This window comes from Vombatus ursinus, unplaced genomic scaffold (assembly GCF_900497805.2).
Source record: "Vombatus ursinus unplaced genomic scaffold, bare-nosed wombat genome assembly UNPS02014839.1, whole genome shotgun sequence".
In the NCBI taxonomy this organism is placed as follows: domain Eukaryota; kingdom Metazoa; phylum Chordata; class Mammalia; order Diprotodontia; family Vombatidae; genus Vombatus; species Vombatus ursinus.
This window is the reverse complement of record NW_020954617.1, coordinates 3,326,925-3,345,808: the sequence shown is the minus strand read 5'-3', so window position 1 is coordinate 3,345,808 and position 18,884 is coordinate 3,326,925. Positions and strand designations below refer to the sequence as shown.

Below are 18,884 nucleotides of genomic sequence, written 5' to 3'. Positions count from 1 at the left end.
CACAAAGGTAGGTAGAAAAGCCCTAGGCATAATTGACTAAAGGATAGGACACTAGCTTGACCAGAGTACAGGGTTACTTAATGGAGTACTTGGAAATAAATGTTTACAGGTAGGTATGGATAAGAATGTAGTGAGCCAAACTAATCAATTTGAATTTTCCTCTATAGATAATAATTCATAATGGAATGTTTTCAAGTAAGGTATCAAATTATTAAAAAAAACTCTAGAAAAATTTTCCATAGATTGAATGGAGAAGATATTTCAGGTAGGGAGGCAAGTTGGGATCCTATCAAAATAAATTAAGTATGAGGTAATATGGACCTGGAGTAGGGTAGTAGAGATGAAAAAGAATGGAGAAATTCCAAAGAAATTGCCAAGAAATGCTTGGCATGGGGCAAAGGTATGAAAAAGGTATGGAAAGGAATAATAGTATAAATGCTATGGATATGGAAGAGTATGAAGGTTTTGGGGAAAGAGTTACTATGTTTGTCAATAAGGAAATCATTGGTGACCTTTGAAAGGTCAGTTTTATCACAACAACCTGTCTGAAATAGTGTAACTTGTAATCATTTTACAACTGAGGAGACAGAGTCACAGAAAAGTTATATGATGTGATTAGTAAATGAGGAAATCAGGACTTCTGACTTAATCAAAGACCTTTTCCTCTGATGTCATGGTGCCTCTCTTCTTAATATAACACATTTAGATATCATTGGGAAGTTAATGTAATGGTCTAAATTGATTATCAAATTAAGTACTTTTCACAATAGCAAAGCTTTGAGAGATCAGGACAGAAAACTGGAAAATTTCAGTAGGGTCAGAGTTGAAAGAATGCCATGGTTAAAAAGATCATTAATGAACATTAAAAAACAAATTTCACACTAGTACAGAGTTTGCCAATGGTGAGCCTCAGAGAAGGTGAACCATGTATCTTTTCTTCTGCCTCAGCTTTCTCTGCCCAAGTCTATGCTCAGATCAGAAAGCAATGAGAGAGTCATAGGACATAGAATATCATAGCTATGAATAAGTATTTATTGTCACTATGCTGAGCAACTGTGCAAGCAATTGTGGGAGAATCTGTGAGCATTTCTTGAGAATGAATTGACTATCAGCACCTTTCCAATAGCTCTATGGGGGAATTATTGCATTTTATGGACTTCTAAGGAAATTTCCAGATGATTGTTAAATTCACTTCACACACTTTTGGTGTGAACCTCCACTTTCCATGAGAAGCATGAAGAAGGCTTTCAAAATGAACATAAAGGCATTTAATTAATCCCAAGTTATATAATCAATCAACCAACACACATTTGATACATTACTACTGTCTATCAGATACTGTGACTGGTGCTAGGGATACAGTGATACAAATGAAATCATCCTTATTCTCCCAAAGCTTGCATTCTATAATAAAAACAACAATAGTAAAGCTCTTTCAAAGTCCAGGGTTTGGGACACTCAGCTACTCAATAACTGTTTCATTGGGGGCCATCTCTAGTCATCCTGTTCTATATCTTGCCACTGGACCCAGATGGCTCTGGAAGAGAAAATAAGGCTAGTGTCTTTGTACACCCCTCCCTCACTTATATTCAATTCACTTGCAAGTCATGGCATCATCTTCCTGATGGCATGGTCTTCTTTGAGAACAAAGAACAAACAACAATGATTTCTATGAAATACCAAAAGTCTATACTGGACTCTATACAAAAATTAATCCCCAAATGATATCTTTTCTTCTCCCAGAGAGCTGATAAAAATAATGCTAGACTCCTGAAGTCCTAGGTAAACATTAAGGAATATGTTTTACAGAAAGGAAGTGGGGGATGAAAGTATGCAGATTTCTCTTTTGCCTTTTTATTTTAGTGATTTAGTGTGTTGTTGAATACTTGTGGGTCAATAGTGAAGGGGGAAATGTAGTTAAGGGCAAGGGGGAAAAAAGAACATTAGAAGCAACAGAGATATATGAACACCACTTTTAAGGAGTTAAAATGAATGAAAGCCCATCTTTCTAAAATCAGAATTTTTTATCTATGAGTTGGAAGAGACCATTTCAGCCACCCTTTACTTGAATAGGAATTTCCTCTTTAACCTCAGCAAGTGGTCATGCAGAATCTTCAGAAAGACTGCTATTCAGGGGAAACACAAACTCTACAAAGAAATCCAGGACCATACCCATTTTAGAGCAACTTTAACTGTTGGGACAGAGTCTGAGCTTAATCTGTCTTTTGGCAACTTCTGCCCGTTTTTCATAATTCTGCCCTCTATAAGGAACAGAACAGCAACAGCAATAACTAAGAAGAATAACAATAACAGCCAGCATTGTATAGCACTTTATAGTTTGCAAAACACTTTACAAATAATGTTTCATTTGATCCTCACAACAACCTTGGGAAGTAGGTGCTATTACTATCCCCATTTTGCAGATGAGGAATTGATGCAGACAGAGGCTAAGTAACTTGTTGATGATCACACAGCTAGTAAGTCTCTGATTCAGAATTTGAACACTAGTCTGACTCTTAGCCAGACCATCTGCTACCATCCACTGTGCAATCTACCTGTGTATTAGAAGTCTAATCTTTTCTCCAGATGACCTAATAGACCTTGGGACTATTTAAAGAAAAGCTGTGCAATGTTTAATAATCAAGGAAGGAGAGAGAGAGAGCAAGAGAGAGAGAGAGAGAGAGAGAGAGCAAGAGAGAGAGAGAGAGAGAGAGAGAGAGAGAGACTTCACTAGGAGACAGATTTAAGAACTTCATATCTTCAGAGTAGAAACACAGTTTGAAGATAGAGAGTAGGGATATAATTTAAGTTGATAAAATCATGAAAGGGTTAATCAGGTGAACATAGATTTCCTTAGTATATTGCAAGATATTAGACTTCATAGGCACTCTTAGAAGCTTGAAAGAGGTAGTCTTTAGACAAATATAATTACAAAACATAGTAAACTCAGAGAACACGTTAATCCCAAAAAGTATTATGGACTGAGACTACAGAAAAAAAAGTATTCAGACATACATGGATTATGATTATTAAGAGTTGTGAGAGATATTTGGCCTCATCCTTACTTTTCAAGGTGATATTGTAAAGATATTTAAGAAGTGGAACTGAATGTCCCTTCCTATTTTTTCCAGAGACCCAGTGTGGCCTTTCATGTATTCATACTTAGAAAGTTGACCAGAAAGCAGAAAACCATATGTATTTCAATCCAAAACATTTATTTGGTGCTTAAGTTCATTGTGCGAGGTCTAGGGGTAGGGTAGTAGATGGCAGAGGAACACAGATTAGCAAGACATATTATAAGATAATTTATATTATAAGCTTATCATAATCCAGTACTTGCTTTATTATTCCTCATATATTCCAATGGCTTGGTGACTTCGTCCACTTAGGAGCGCTCTGTAATGATGAAAGTCATAATTCATCAGTTCTTCCCTGTCTTATGTGCCTTTTAACCATATGCTCCCATATGCTTGCCACAGAAGGGTCCAGCCAACCTTCTGGTGGCCTTCTTTGCTTCCTTCTGACATTTCAGGGGTACCTGGGGAGCACTCTGCTTGTCAATCTGTTATGCACTATTCTTGCCACAATTTTTTGAGGGCATATTTTATTCTGGTTATTCTTTAGGCTTTCTCATTGATGCTATGTTGGAACCTGCTCAGACATCAGCCTAAGCATCAATCTTTCCTTTGCCTTCTGGTTGTTACTCATTTTTATTTCTTGGGAAATGGTTATATTCCATATCTAGATGTCATATAGAAACACCAGAAAAGTTAGCATTTTACTTTTGCTTTCATGGGAGTTAAGTGGGACAGTGAATAGCGTGACTGTCCTGGAGTCAGGAAGACCTGAATTCAAATCCAACAGTACACATATCTTGACTGAGTGACCCTGGGCGAGTCACTGAACCTGTCTGCCTCAATTTCATGAACTGTAAAAAATGGAATAATAATACCACCCATCTCCCAGGGTTCTTGTATAGATCAAATGAGATAGAATTTGAAAGTGTTTTGCACAGTTCTGGTATATAGTAGGCACTTAATAAATGCTTCCTTTCTTCATGGGCAGCTTGATGTATCACTAAAGAACTTTAGTTTGTAGTTTCACACAGGTCATCCAGCTAATTCTCTTCCTCCTGTTCAACTCTACTACTTATGTGTTCATCTAACCTCTCTGTTTAAAAAAAAAAAACTCTGTAAATTATCCATCCAAATACATGTTGAAATCTGGGTAATAGATATTATTTATCCTTTTGGATAAAGGATTTGGGTTTCCTGTGTGAATGGACAGATCAAATTCTTTTGAGTGATCACAGATCGCTTCCATGTGGTAATTTTTTTGAAGGGGATGCAGCATAATACCATCAGTAAAGATAAGCAGCTAGAGGCCCTCATCATCCACAGGAAATCTCTCTTCAACTTGAACTCTGTGCTAGATTTCTTCACAATGTATGTAGAGGAAATCTGTGTTGAGAAAAGGGGAACAACACAATTTGTGACAGCCTTGAGAGACTGTTATATAAGGCATCTGAAGGAGTGGTAAATGCCAAAGACATGAAAATAACCTCAGGGTTAATAATAGTGAAAAAAATGACTTGAAGACTCTTAATAACCACCAAGCTATATGACTGCTTTATCATCTATACAAAAACTTTATGAGAGCCATTTTTGTGCTAATCAAGGGCATCGCCAATGAGTGTATGAGTAGGAAACAAATTTTGTTGTTTTTGTTCAGTAATTTCAGTCTTGTCTGACTCCTTGTGACTCCATTTGGGGTTTTCTTAGCAAAGATAGTCAAGTGGTTTGCCATTTCTTTCTTGAGCTCATTTTACAGGTGAGGAAACTGCGGCAAAAAGGGTTAAGTAACTTGCTCATAGTCACACATCTGGTAAGTATCTGAGGCTGGATTTGAACTCAGGTCTTCATGATTTCAGGCCTACTGTTCTATCCACTGTGCCAACTAGCTGCCCAGCAAACAGGCTTTTTAGATCAATATTCAGGTTGTATCTATAGTACTATATCTTTAGTATTTCCAGATTACATCTTTAGTAATTCACAGTTTACTGAAAGAAAGAAATAGGAAATCTCATTATGCTTATAATTCATCGATTATGAAAATGTTTTGATTTAGTCAAAGCACTGCCCTACATTCTCTTTTATAACCTCCTTGAGAGCAGAGACTTCTTTTTGTAGCCTTAGTGCTTAGCTCAGTGCCTGGAATTTAATAAATATTTATTGACTAACAAGATGGCTTTGATCTATACATCAAAATCATTAAAAATTCCTTAGAAGATATGACAACTTGTTATGTTTGCCTAGAAAAAATGAACAATTTAGGGTCAATTAACTAAAATCATTTTACTAATCTATCATTTTTGTACCATTAGGGCTCCAACCACTCTGAAAGAGGTCATGAATGGTTTGTCCTTTACAGAATATAGTCACCACATCTTGTCAGTGTTTCACAGTATTTCTTGGATTAACAATAACAAAAACAATGAACATTTATTAAACACCTGCCATGTGAAAGGTATTGTGCTAGGCACATGGGATAGAAAGACAAAAATAGAAAACAGCCCCTACCCTCAAGGCATTTACATTCTACTGGGGGAATAATGCTTACCTGTAAGTAAATACAAGATACTTTGAGAAAGGGGAGAGGACTAATGATTAGGGAGTTGAGGAAGAAATTCCTGTAGATGACATCTGAACTGATCTTTGAAGAAAGCTAAGGCTTCCAAGAAGTAGAGGAAATATATTCACCTTTTCCCACTGCCATTACCTTTGCCTAAGGCCTGATCATCTTATTTTTGGATCAGTGTAGCATCTTTCTACTGATTTGCTACCAAAGAGCTTTCCAAAGTATCCTTCCAGTTCATTTGTTTTCAACATAATTCAATGAGTATTAGGTGCCCCAGTATTTGTAGACCACTTTGCTAGGTCCTGGGGAAATGAAGTGTAGATAAAATCAAGCCCTGTCCCCATGGAACTGATAATGTGCTAAGTTTTCATTTTTTCCCTTCAAGTCAGTTCTCTGTTGAGGACTGTTTATAAATTAAGACCAAATCCACTTGCCTGACTTGAGATCTACCATGGTGTTTTTACTTTGATCATTCAACTTTATTTTCCATCACTCCTTAGCATTCAAGAAGTCTTTGTTGGAATTCTGCCACAGGCAGGCCAGTCACCATCTATTCCATATTAATTCACATCTTTGTGCTTTGGGTCATATAATTTCCCCTTCCTAGAATTCTGTCTGTTCTAACCTGTATTTATTTAGATTTGACTCATCCTTCTGTTTCCTCATGTAGCCTTCTCCAAATACCTCATCATACCAATCTCTTCTTCTTTAAAGTCTTATTGCACTTAAAGTCTATAACAACAACAAATTCACTTAGTGTTTCATTTTTCTCCAATTGTTACATGTATGTTAATTTTGTGCCCTCGGATACCATGCAACCACAATGAAGTTTTAGTTATATTTCTTTTGAGTCCTGCCAAATGCCTACTATAGTGTGGATTCATAAATGGCATTCAATTAACACTGTTTGAATGAATGAAAGGACTCACTTTAGTTAACATTCTACCCATTGATCCTTCTATCTGTTACTCAATGATAGAGTGTGTTTTTTCTTTATCATTTATGTTATATTATCTCTTCTTTCTCTACTCTCCTGTCTCCTTCTTTGAACTAAGAGTTCAGTAAGGTAGCTTGGGGATAGATTCTAATGGAAAAGGGTCCTGTACTGAGCAAGAAGATATCTAACATGTTATCCAAGATCTTCCTCATGAAGCATTAAGTTTTCTCATGCCAGGAGATGTTTGAGCAGATACTGGTTGACTTTCTGCCATGGATGTGGTAGTAATTATCTGTCCAGTAGGCACTCATACTAGACCATTTTTTGGACCTTTCAAGCCAAGTCAACAAACATTTACTAAGCACCTACCATGTACGCATCAATGACTGTGCTAAGAGCTAAGAAAGGCAAAACAGTCCTGGCTCTCAGAAAGCTCACATTCTAATCCAGGAGACAACATGCAAACTGTGAACAAACAAAATACAGAGAGGATAAGTAACAGAAGGATGGCACTACAGTTAATGGGGACAGGGGAAGGACTTCTTACAGAAGGTAGAATTTTAACTGAGACATGAAGGAGACCAGGCAAAGATGTTTTCACAGAAAGCCTTCTAATAATTTTACTAAATGGGTTTTCTTAGATTCTAGTTGCACTAATAATTAAATTAATGAAGGAAAAACTAGAGAAATGTAGACATTAGGAAAAGGGATGTTCTTAATAATCCACATAACTGCCAGCAAAGATGGTTGGTCTTAAGTTCATTGTCATACCATTAACTTCCAGTTTTGTTATTAGAAATGAAGGGCCAAATTTAATTCTGTTTTAATGATCATAAAAGACTAGCACTATTTATTCTATGTTACTACTTCATAGGGCACTTAATTCATATTTAATGATTTAGCTGATATATTGAATTTTAGGCTCATAAATTTGAATAAATTTTAGCACTACTTGGCAAAAATCTCACACAGATTCTTTTAATGTCTACTTAAAAACCTTGTCATTTTTTCACAGTAGACATTCAAATGAGTTAGTCCTTTAGTGAAAGAAATTTGTTTAAAGAAATACTTTGAAATTCTAATTTTCATCATTAAGCAGATAATCATTAATGAAGTAGAACAATGGTAACTCATTGGCCAGTACTTTCCAAGAAAAAACATTTATGATTTTTTCATAACATTTAAATTAGAAAACAATGGTGCATCCTAAGTAGAGCTTCAAGCAAAAGGAACTAATTCTGTTTTACTAATACTGTAAATAAATTGAAGTCAATTCAATAAATGTTTATTGAACATACTCTGTGAACAAGCACTGTGCTAGGTCCTGGGGATCCAAGGATAAACACAATAATCTCTGCCTTCGAGGAACTTACATTCTACTTTGGAGAAAACAACACACATACTGATTTGACAATACCAAGTACATAGAAAATAATATAAAATTATTTCATGAGGGATGACTAGGGGTGGGGAGGTCAGGAAGGGCCTCATGATGGATGTGGCAGCTGAGCTGTGCTTTGAAGGAAGCTAGGGTCTCTAGAAGGCAGAGATGAAGAGTGGCTGCATTTCAGAGATGGGGAACCACCTGGACAAAGGCAGTAAGCTGTAAGATGGAATAGGATAGACAGAAAATATTTAGTATGCAAATTTTATTGAAAATGAGAGAGAATGAATAGGACAAATATGAAATAAGACTTAGGAGGTAGGAGAAAGACAAATTGTCTAAATCCCCCTTCAGTGGGCAGTTCAATTAAGATGAATTATTTACCTGCAAGTTATGACCCAGCATAACAATTTCTGAAAGTAGCATAAATCTGCAATCTTTCTTTTCTTACTTTTAAATGAATTTTTATTGTATTAATCATAGCAACACACATACCTTTGAAAAATAGTAATATGTATATATATATACATATACACGTGTATACACACACACACACACACATATAATTTATACATATATTCAGGACAGTTAAAAAGTCATTTAAGGTAAGGTAACCAGGACTTTGTCCAGGGTACTGAAATTTATAAATCTCTGATAGCATTTGTACTATAGCACGAAGAAATAATTGAGTTTAGCACCTTGTCAACAAGAATAATTAGTTAAAATAAGAAGCTACCAAATGGTACTTGCTCTACCACCATCAGCCACACCCTGGCCCAGTCCTACCCTGGCCCAGACCTACCCTGCTGGCTTCACAGTGTCAGAATCCTTACCCATATTGGCTAGCATTCTGTGCAGTCTTTCTAATGAGAGAGAGAAGAAGGTGAGGAGGAGAAAAGAAAAACAAATAAACAACTAAAGTGTCTTTTTGGTCCAGATTTGTGATTTCAGTGAGGTGTCTTGGAGAAGGATGCCAAATCACAAAATTTGGAGTCTTAGAGAGTTGTCTGTGAGCACTGAGAGGTTATAGGACTTGTCCAGAGTCATGAAGGCAATATGTGTCAGCAACTTCAAGTCAACTGGCTTCGAGAATGGGAGGAAGCTGAAGAGCTAATGCGGCTGTCTGCTTCAGAACAGCAGAAATGTAAGCTTACATTTATATTGCATTTGGCACTTTTCAAAGCACTTTTATATACTTTAACACATTTGATCCTTACAGAAGTGTTATGGGGTGGGTAGAAATAGCTAGTCAACAAGTGAAAATTTAAGTCAAAGTTATTGTTATTATCACGTACACATATACCCACAAATATATTTAAGCTACTAACTAGAGCCCTTTTGTAGCTGAACTCAGTCAGAATACAGTTACTGACTATACACTCAGCCTCTGAGTGAGTGAGTACAAAGAGGAGAATTAAGCCATTTGGGCAAAGTTGCAGAGATGCCACGCTGCCGGTCCCACGTGGTTTGTAATCTTGCCAAGCAAGAGTTAGACATTTCACTGCTGCTACAACAAAACGTCAGGGCAAATCAGCTTTCAAAACATAACAGAAACCTTGAGCTTTTCAAAACAGTCATAGATCGGGTGTACATGACACATCTGGGATATGGAATAGAAGCAGAGTTTAAACCAGGTGACAATCTCCCTACATTTCAAGTCCTGGTACCTTTATGGTTGTGTAGTTGTGCAAAGGGATTGAGCATAAGAGCCTTTAGATTTATAGGCTAGGAAGCTATTGACTTATTTTTGATGATTTATAGTATCCATAGCACTCAATGAGGGAATGGCTGTGTGATCATCTGGTTGGAATAGGCAACAACAACAACAACAACAAAAATCCATTCTTTTAAAGAACTTAGAAAAAAATGAGGACATGAATTACACTTATAATCTTTTCAGTTATATAGTCATCTTTCTGATGAAAAACACTGATAGATTAATCTCATTGCTTCTGAATGGCCACTTGGGGTTGATTGACTTGACAAATTGTATGAAATTATATGAAATACATTAAGATTAAGTTTGCTGGTTCTCTATCCCCACAATGATCCAATGTCTTCATCTTTATATCTCCTGTCTTCCTTGATGATAGTAAACATTTAATAAATTCTTTTGATGGTATTATTTTAAAAATTCCATTGAAACATAGTTGATCTAGTAACCATATACAGACATAATTTTGTCACCAAAGTATTGTGATATGGGTGTTCTGGACGAATCAACAACAAGTGAAGATCCAAAAAATGAATATCAAGTTAGGGTGATTCATAGAGCAAGATTAAAATAGCTAATTAAGAAAGGCTTAAGTAGACTAAGCAGAATGTGTCTATGTTACATGGAGGGTAAATTCCTTGTTTAAGGCAATACTTGGTATCAGGGAATGCAATAGTAATAGGTTTATTATATTAAATGAAAATTTTACTTGAGTGCTGAGAATTCATTATGAGGATATCTATTAGATAAAGGAAACAGATTCCCAAAGAAAGCAGCCTATTAAAACTATACTTGAGAATACATTAGAGGATCAAGCAAACACAATTGTGATTAAAAGTCACTCTAGATTTAGTGTTCTGGAGTGACTGGAAAGAAACAAGTCTGGTTACTCATAGAGTGTGTATATGTATGTGTATGTGTGTGTGTATGTGTGTGTATGTGTGTGTGTGTGAGAGAGAGAGGGAGAGAGAGAGAGAGAGAAAGAGAAAGAGAAAGAGAGAGAGAGTTTCCACAGTAACAGTCTAGTAATAGAATTTAACTAATGTTTTATATTGTTTATAATACAATAATTGGGGCAGCTAGGTGGCACAGAGGATAGAGTGCTGGGCCTACAGTCAGGAAGACTTTGGTTTAAATCCATTCTTAAATACTTAGTAGCTGTGTGACCTTGTAAAAGTCACTTAACCCTGTTTGCCTCAGTTTTCTTATCTGTAAAATGAGCTGGAGAAGGAAATGGCAAACCACTCCACTATCTTTGTCAAGAAAACCCCAAATGGGGTTAGGAAGAGTTGGACACAATTGAAACAACTGAGTAATAACAAATAACAAATGGGAGCAGAATGAATCATTGATAGTGAATATCCCAAGGCAACAATGATTTGTGATTTTTGATCCCAAATGTAAATAATTTCAGATGTGATGGGGTTAGGGTTGAAAAGGAAACAGGTTCTACATTCACAGTATGTGAAAGTTACTTCAAAACTTTCACCATTGAGTGATCAATTGGGGAGGCCAGACTTTATTTCAGCTCTGCAGGTGGATTTATGGTTGCCAGGAAGCAGTAAAACTAGTATTATATGGTATAATGTGGATGAATGAGACTGGCTTTGGTGCAGAAAGAAAGCAGTGGCTTGAACATTGTAGGAGAGCTAGTGGTTAATTTGTGTGTAGTGCATTACTTGATATGAGATCTACTCTGAAATCTTGCTTCCAACCACATTCGACTGAAACTGCTCCCTCCAAAGTAACCAGTGATCTCTCAATTGCTAAATCTAATGGCATTTTCTCATTACTTATTACTTTTTGGCCTCCCTGCCACATTGAAGTTTATTACACCTCTACTCTGAATTTTCATGATACTCCTTTCCCTTGTTTCTCTTCTTACCTGAGTGGTTACTGCTTCCCAGTCTATTTTGCTGGTTCTCTATCCATACAATGATCCAAAACTGGGGATGGAGCCCATGGCTTTGTCCCCTACCCACTTCTCTTTTTTACTCTACAGTCTTCATTTGGTGGCCTCATCTCTCATGGGTTCATTTATCATCTCTATGAATGTGACTGCCATGTATCTGGTCCTAGTTATTCTCCCGAGCTGTAGTTGCGAATCTTCAACTAAGTATTCAACAATTTAAACTCAATGTTCGGTTTCCATTTTCTACAGTAATGTTTCTGTGTCAAACACATAACTGGTAGGCCCCATTGCTGCCCACACCTTCCCCTATAGCCTGAAGCAAATTGAAAGATAAATAGGAAATGTTTAATAAAATAAATTTTTAAAAATACAATAGAACATAAGATAATATTTTCTAAGTCAATATGAGGCTGCAAGGATCCTTATGTAGTTTCTATTTGAGTTTGACACCACTGTTCTACAGAAAGCCTTTGCCAACCTCTCGTAAGTTTAGAGCCTTCCCACTCTTAATCATTTCTTATTTATCTTGTATATGGTTTGCTTATACATATTTATGTGCCTGCTGTCTCCTCCATTAGATTGTGAGATCCTTGAAGGCAGGGACTGTCTTTTGCTGGGTTTATTTATTTATTTTTTTTAGCCCCAGCACATAACACAGTGCCTGGTATAGAGTAAGCACTACATGTTTTTTGGCTGAAGACGGGTATCTTATACTCAATCTGTTGAAAAGAGAACTCATGACCTTTAGAATCTTCTTCTCATCTAAATTTCCCTATTTCTGTTGATCTCATTACCATCTATTCAACCAAGTTCTCAACCTCTATCTTAATCTCAACTCTTCACTCTTCCTCACCTTTTCCAACCAATTAATTACCCAATCTTGCTATTTCTGTCTCCACCACATTTCTTGTATCTGTCCCCTTTTTCTCTATTCACATGGCTACCATTCTAATTTTATTCTCAGCACCACTTTTCTTTTGATTATTGTATCAAGCTTCTACTTGGTCTTCCTACCTCAAGTTTCTACTCTTCATTCTGTTGTCCACACAATTACTAAAGTTATTTTCCTAAAATACATCTGAATATTTCATAACCTCATTTGATGGACTCCTATGCTTCCCTGTTGAAAGTAGGATCAAATATAAAGTGTTCTGTTTGCCTTAAATGCCCCAGCTCAAATACAGCTATCTACATGAAGCCTTTCCTGATTTTTCCTCAACTACTACTGCCTTCCTCATCAAAATTCCCTTGTATTTATTTTGAATATAATTAATATTAATACTTGCATCCCCTAATTAAAAACTAATTTCCTTGAGGCAGGGACTATTTCATTTTTGTCTTTGTATTTCCAGCTCCTAGTTCCTGGAACAGAGTAGATATTTAACAAATGCTTAATAATTGATTGATAGGTTAAGGTAATTTTAAAATCATATTAATAATTGGAATTCATTTTTAAAATTCTGTTTATGAACATGAATTTTGTCAGGAAAATTGTAGCAATTTTCAAAGAAATTCTTTCATGACTATAGTCCCCCAAAAGGGGAAGAACGATATTTTTCAGGACAAATTGTGCCACAGGGAATGTATCCAAGGGAAAATACAGATTACAGTCTTAATGATTAATTAACATTTAAATCAGGAGAATCTCCTTAGGAAAAAGCATGATGCTTGGCTAACAAATCCATTTTCTTTCCCTAAAAGTGACATAAATGGATTGCTGCCTTGTTTTGGCACAAATAACACAAAATTATTGAGCACCTTCAACCAAAATGTAATTATGGTATTCAAATAATTATCTCAGAAACATTAAGCTTAAAAAAACAGTGTTTTATTTATGTATAAGAGTCCATTAGGGTATAAAGTCAATATTTTAGACACTCAGTGGACACTTCTCAATTTTTCTCACCAATTTTGAGGGAAGCCACTATGTGGTTATAATATTGATATTTAAAAATTTAATGGATCCCTATAAGTAAATATCCTTTCAGAATGTTTAAAACTTAATAGAAAATTAATTGAATTATAATAAATTGCCCTGTTACTTACAGTGGTCACATAAGGTAGATCTAGTAGCATCAAGTACTCTCATGATATATAAAGTAGCAACTTTGTTTTCAAAAGATTATTCTTAAAATGCAGAGTTCACTTTTCTATTCTGCCTTGGAAGACATCATGAGAACAGTAGGAAGTCCTATTAGAGTTTACATGGTGAATAAAATTTGTATACCTCCTCTCTTTGCTTCATCCTAATCCCAAATAAGGTCCAGTGTCACCATGAAATATATGAGTTTCTAAGCATAACTAGAGCTACATATTCCTAAAATGGCAGTAGCCAGTATAAGTTAGGGGAGAGGGATGGGAATCAAGAAAATGGGGTAGTGGTGGAAAGTGGAAAGCAGTGTATACAACTGCGGTGGACATTCCTGATTACATAGTAGCTGTTCCTACATGTTTTTCTCTAGTGTGTTATTACAAGGCAGTAGTGGTGTAGTTGATAGAGCATTGGGCCTAGAGACAGGAAGACCTGCATTCAGATTTAGTCTCAGATACTTATTAGCTGTGTGACCTTGGGCAAGTTCCTTAACTTATCTGCTTTAGTTTCTTCATCTATAAAATGGTAATAATAACACCTACTTTTTCCAGGACTCTTGTAAGGATTAAATGAGGCAATGTTTGTAACATACCTGCTGTACCATAAGTGCTATTTATATGAATATTATATTACATTATATTATATTTGCTTTATTATTATTACATTATTAGTGGTTATACATCTTGTGGCCTCAAGCTGCATGATAAATTGAAGTGGTTTTTCCTTGAATCATGTACAATCCATAAGGTACACCTTCAACTCCCTCTTTTTTCCTTTTGGCAACTTCCTCTTGTACTCTGAAACTCTATTTTTTCCTCCCTTGAACTCTGAAACTCTAATTTTTGTGTCACCCATATTTGCTCAAATCTCCCTACCATGACACATGACACATTCTCTGAGACTGCCTTCTCTCAAAGTGCCATATGTTTTGGCCCTTTCCTAAGTTGCCAAAACAAAACTTTCTTCCTAGTGTGTCAATACTTAAGAGCCCTGTACTATGACTGACTAGCAAATTTGTTAAACTAATGGTTTCCTAGATGACATTTTTATTTCAATAGAGGCCTTCAATGGTTCAACCCCAAAGAATCACTGATGTGGGACTTAAAGGCAGTATCAGTCTATCAGCAAGCATTTCTTAAGTGCTGAATTTGTTCTAGGCACTGGAGATACAAAGACATAAAATGAAATAGTCCTATCATGTCAGAGTTAGTGAAGAAGAATTATTTTTTCACTAAGGGTAAAATAATGCTGTTCTGTTCTTCAGTTGTATCATTTAGACATGCTACCTTTCCATAATGGGTTTAGCCTAGTAATCCACATGATGAATGATCGAATGAATGAATGAAAGAGCATTCATTAAGTGATTACTATTTCCAGTAATTGTGCCAATTTCAGTAACTGTGCCAAATGCTGATGACACAAATACAAAATCAAATATAACCTCTGCCCTAAAAGAGATTACATTCTCATAGGAGAAGACACCACACATAGGGGAGTGGCAGCCAAGGTAATTTATAGGGATAATTAGTAGGGACAGAGGAAAGGAGATTATAGGATCATATATTTAGAATTGAAAGATATATTAGAGACTTAATAGTCTCTTAGATTTATAAGTCAGGAAACTGAGCATAGGGAAATTAAGTGACTTGCCAAGGGTCAAAAGTTAATTAATGGCCTGAGGTGAGATTTGATCTCAGGTCTTCCTTACTCCCATCTTAGTGTCCTAAGAATAAGATTGACATAACCCTTTTAAGAACAGTTGCTCAGTTGATTTGTTCAAGACTCCAGAAGAGGAGTTAGGAAGAGGAGCAAGGTGGTTTCAGAGAAGATGGTCAGGCAGTAGGTAGGGAATGAATCAAATGAAGTATGGCGAGTACCTTTCTGAAATAGTGGGCCAGGTGAGGCATATACAAATCATTGCAGCAAGCCCTCAATTGCACAAATTGCACAAATTCTGGCCACCAAAGTGTTAACAACCTTTGATATCCATATATCATCATATCATGTCTCTGTGATTTCAGTTTAGTTCAGCAAATTAGTTTCATGGTGGTGAGATGCAGAGTTGGGAAATTTGTGTTTTGAACCTCTACACCTGGCTAGAAAGGTTAGCTGCCTCTATAGACAGAAGGGACTTTGAACATGTCCAAATTTAAGAGGTTCTTCTTTGGGTATTTTTCTTTGAAACTGGGGCAGTGTGTGCTTTGTGTTTTCCAAAATATTGTTATAGAAATTACATCTTCATGTGTATATATTTAGCTCCTAATTATTTCAGAATTTCTGTCATGTAGTTGTATTTGTGATAAGCTCCTGAAACTTCTTTCTGTGAAACCATTTTTTTTTGTTTAAAACAACATCAGAGTCGATAAATCTTTCTCCAAATGTCAGATTGGTCAGCAGCTGAGGAGTAAATGGAAACTAATGACACTCATCAGGCTGGTGACACAAATGATTTATTGGACACAATCATTTAACACTTTCATAAAGTCAATATAAGGGAAAGAAACTGGTTTCTTATTATGGTAAACTGTATTTGTACTGTCAGCCCATCGTGATTTATTATAAACCTGTGGCTAGGATTAGGATATTATAAATGGGGGAAAAATGGAAGGCTCATTAATTTTTTATACCTACAGGTAGAAGACATGCAGTGGGCTAATAGAGAGCATACTCATCCTGCATCTGTCTGCAGCCTGCCATGCAAGCCTGGGGAAAGGAAGAAAACGGTAAAAGGAGTCCCTTGCTGCTGGCATTGTGAGCGGTGTGAAGGCTATAATTACCAGGTGGATGAACTGACCTGTGAACTTTGCCCTTTGGATCAAAGACCTAACATCAACCGCACAGGCTGCCAGGTCATTCCTATCATCAAGCTGGAATGGCATTCTCCCTGGGCAGTGGTGCCCGTGTTCATTGCTATCCTGGGAATCATTGCCACTACTTTTGTCATCGTGACCTTTGTCCGCTACAATGACACACCTATCGTGAGGGCGTCTGGGCGGGAGCTGAGCTATGTGCTCTTGACTGGGATCTTCCTCTGTTACTCGATCACTTTTTTAATGATTGCAGCACCAGACACAGTCATCTGCTCCTTCCGACGGATCTTTCTGGGGCTAGGCATGTGTTTCAGTTACGCAGCCCTATTGACCAAAACAAACAGAATCCACCGTATATTTGAACAAGGGAAAAAATCTGTCACAGCTCCAAAGTTTATCAGTCCAGCATCCCAGCTGGTGATCACCTTCAGCCTCATCTCTTTGCAGCTTCTGGGAGTCTTTGTTTGGTTTGCTGTGGACCCTCCACATATCATCATTGACTATGGAGAACAGAGGACACTGGATCCAGAAAACGCCAGAGGGGTGCTCAAATGTGACATTTCTGACCTTTCGCTTATTTGTTCACTTGGATACAGTATTCTCTTGATGGTCACGTGTACTGTTTATGCCATTAAAACCAGAGGTGTTCCAGAGACCTTCAATGAAGCCAAACCCATTGGATTTACAATGTATACCACCTGCATCATTTGGTTAGCTTTTATTCCCATCTTTTTTGGTACAGCACAGTCAGCAGAAAAGGTAAGTGCTAAGAAACTGAATTATGAAGTATTTGCCTTTTCTTCTCCTCTTCCATGGCCATGCTCTCCTACATTTCCTAGGTTCATTTGTATTCTCTCATGGTACGCCATTCCGTCCTAGGCTTACTTAGAATTATACATATGTTTCAGGGTCATGGTGTTCTGAAAGTGAGTGGGGGTAAACAGGATTTCCATGAAGAGTATTTAGATACACTTGCTCCTCGGGAAGACTGGAGAATTGATGGATTACACTTTCTGCATACCTCTCCCCAGGCCTCTAATTCTAAATTAACTGTGCTCTTCCAAATTAGGATTGGGTTAGCCAGGGGAGGTGGCAGAGTAAGAAGTAAATTCAGATCCACTTATTCCCAGATATGTCCTACTTTATGCAAAAGTTTCTCCTTTTGCATTTCTGAAGTCAGTGGAGGAGATTTGCATATACTGGTAGTGATGGTGGTGATTTTCCTTGTCTCATTAAGAGAATGGGGTGAGGATGCAGTGTGAAAAAACTGAGATGAGTTCTCTTTGTTCCTACTTTTCATTCTCCTTTCTTCTAACAGTCTACTATAGACTTCTGGGAAAATAAGAGGAGGGAAAGAAAAGATGATAAAGCAACTGGGACATTCAAGAGTTTGCACTGTCTCAAGAATTGAGGTTCCTAATTCAACCTACCTAAAGAGAAGCAGGAGCTAGCCTTTTTTTTTTCTTTTCCCACTCTTCTCTCAAGAATGGTGGAAAGAAAATCCACAGTTGAAGAGAGATTATTATTCTGCTAGAATGACATAATTATATGTCCACGGAAAAAAGAATAGTAAAAGGGACTCTGAGATAAAAGATTTAGGTGTCTAGTTTGGAAGTAGAATAATACAAAAAAAAATCAGACATAGAACATCTCCCTGTGATAGTTACTCCTCTAGTCAATTGTTCCTTCAAATTAAACAACTTTAAAATCTATCCCCTATTAGAAGTTGTAAAGAAATGGGAGAACATCCTGGGGCCAATTATGCTCCTTTAGCAACCTTTAAAGAGAGACTCTGCAGGACTCTTAAAGTCTTAGCTCATTCAGAAAGCTATAGCTCAATGGGAGGACTGAGAGCTCATTAGTATGAGTACTCATCCTTTATGAGATCTATGTTACCTTCAACCATGTTCTTATATGGAAAAAAAAATGACTTCAGCAGGCTTGCTGCTGAACGGGCCAAACCAGCTACGGATCCATGATCTATGACTTGGGTGACCTCATAGAAGGCCATGCATATACGTATAGGTAGGAAAGCAAAGCATAACCTTTCTGGCCTCTAAAATAAGAACTAATAAAAACCCTATATTTGGTACATGCAGATGAGAATATATTCTTTAACTTTCTGGGTTTGACTTAGGAGAGTAATGTGTGGGTCAGAATTGTATTCAGTATAAACTATACCCATGTATTTTCTCATATCACAATTTTCTGATGATAGCTGTGGCCAAATGTACCTTTTAGAGTATTGGAAATTATCTGTGGCTTGGGTGAAGAAATCGATCTCCAGTTTTGGTACAGTCACCAGTCCTTGGGCAAATCACTTACCCATACTAGCCTTTAGTTCTTGCTTTCTCTTCTCTTCTCTTCTCTTCTCTTCTCTTCTCTTCTCTTCTCTTCT

The 18,884-nt window shown here is 36.8% G+C and overlaps 1 protein-coding gene across 1 annotated transcript in view; it reads left to right on the top strand.

The window, feature by feature from the left end:
- The window catches only part of GRM8 (glutamate metabotropic receptor 8), a 907,987-nt gene that overhangs the window by 760,858 nt on the left and 128,245 nt on the right, over positions 1-18,884 (top strand). The window contains exon 8 of the mRNA XM_027840194.1: positions 16,310-17,245. Coding sequence (XP_027695995.1) covers positions 16,310-17,245 — 936 coding nt within the window. The remainder of the gene's footprint in view (positions 1-16,309; positions 17,246-18,884) is intronic.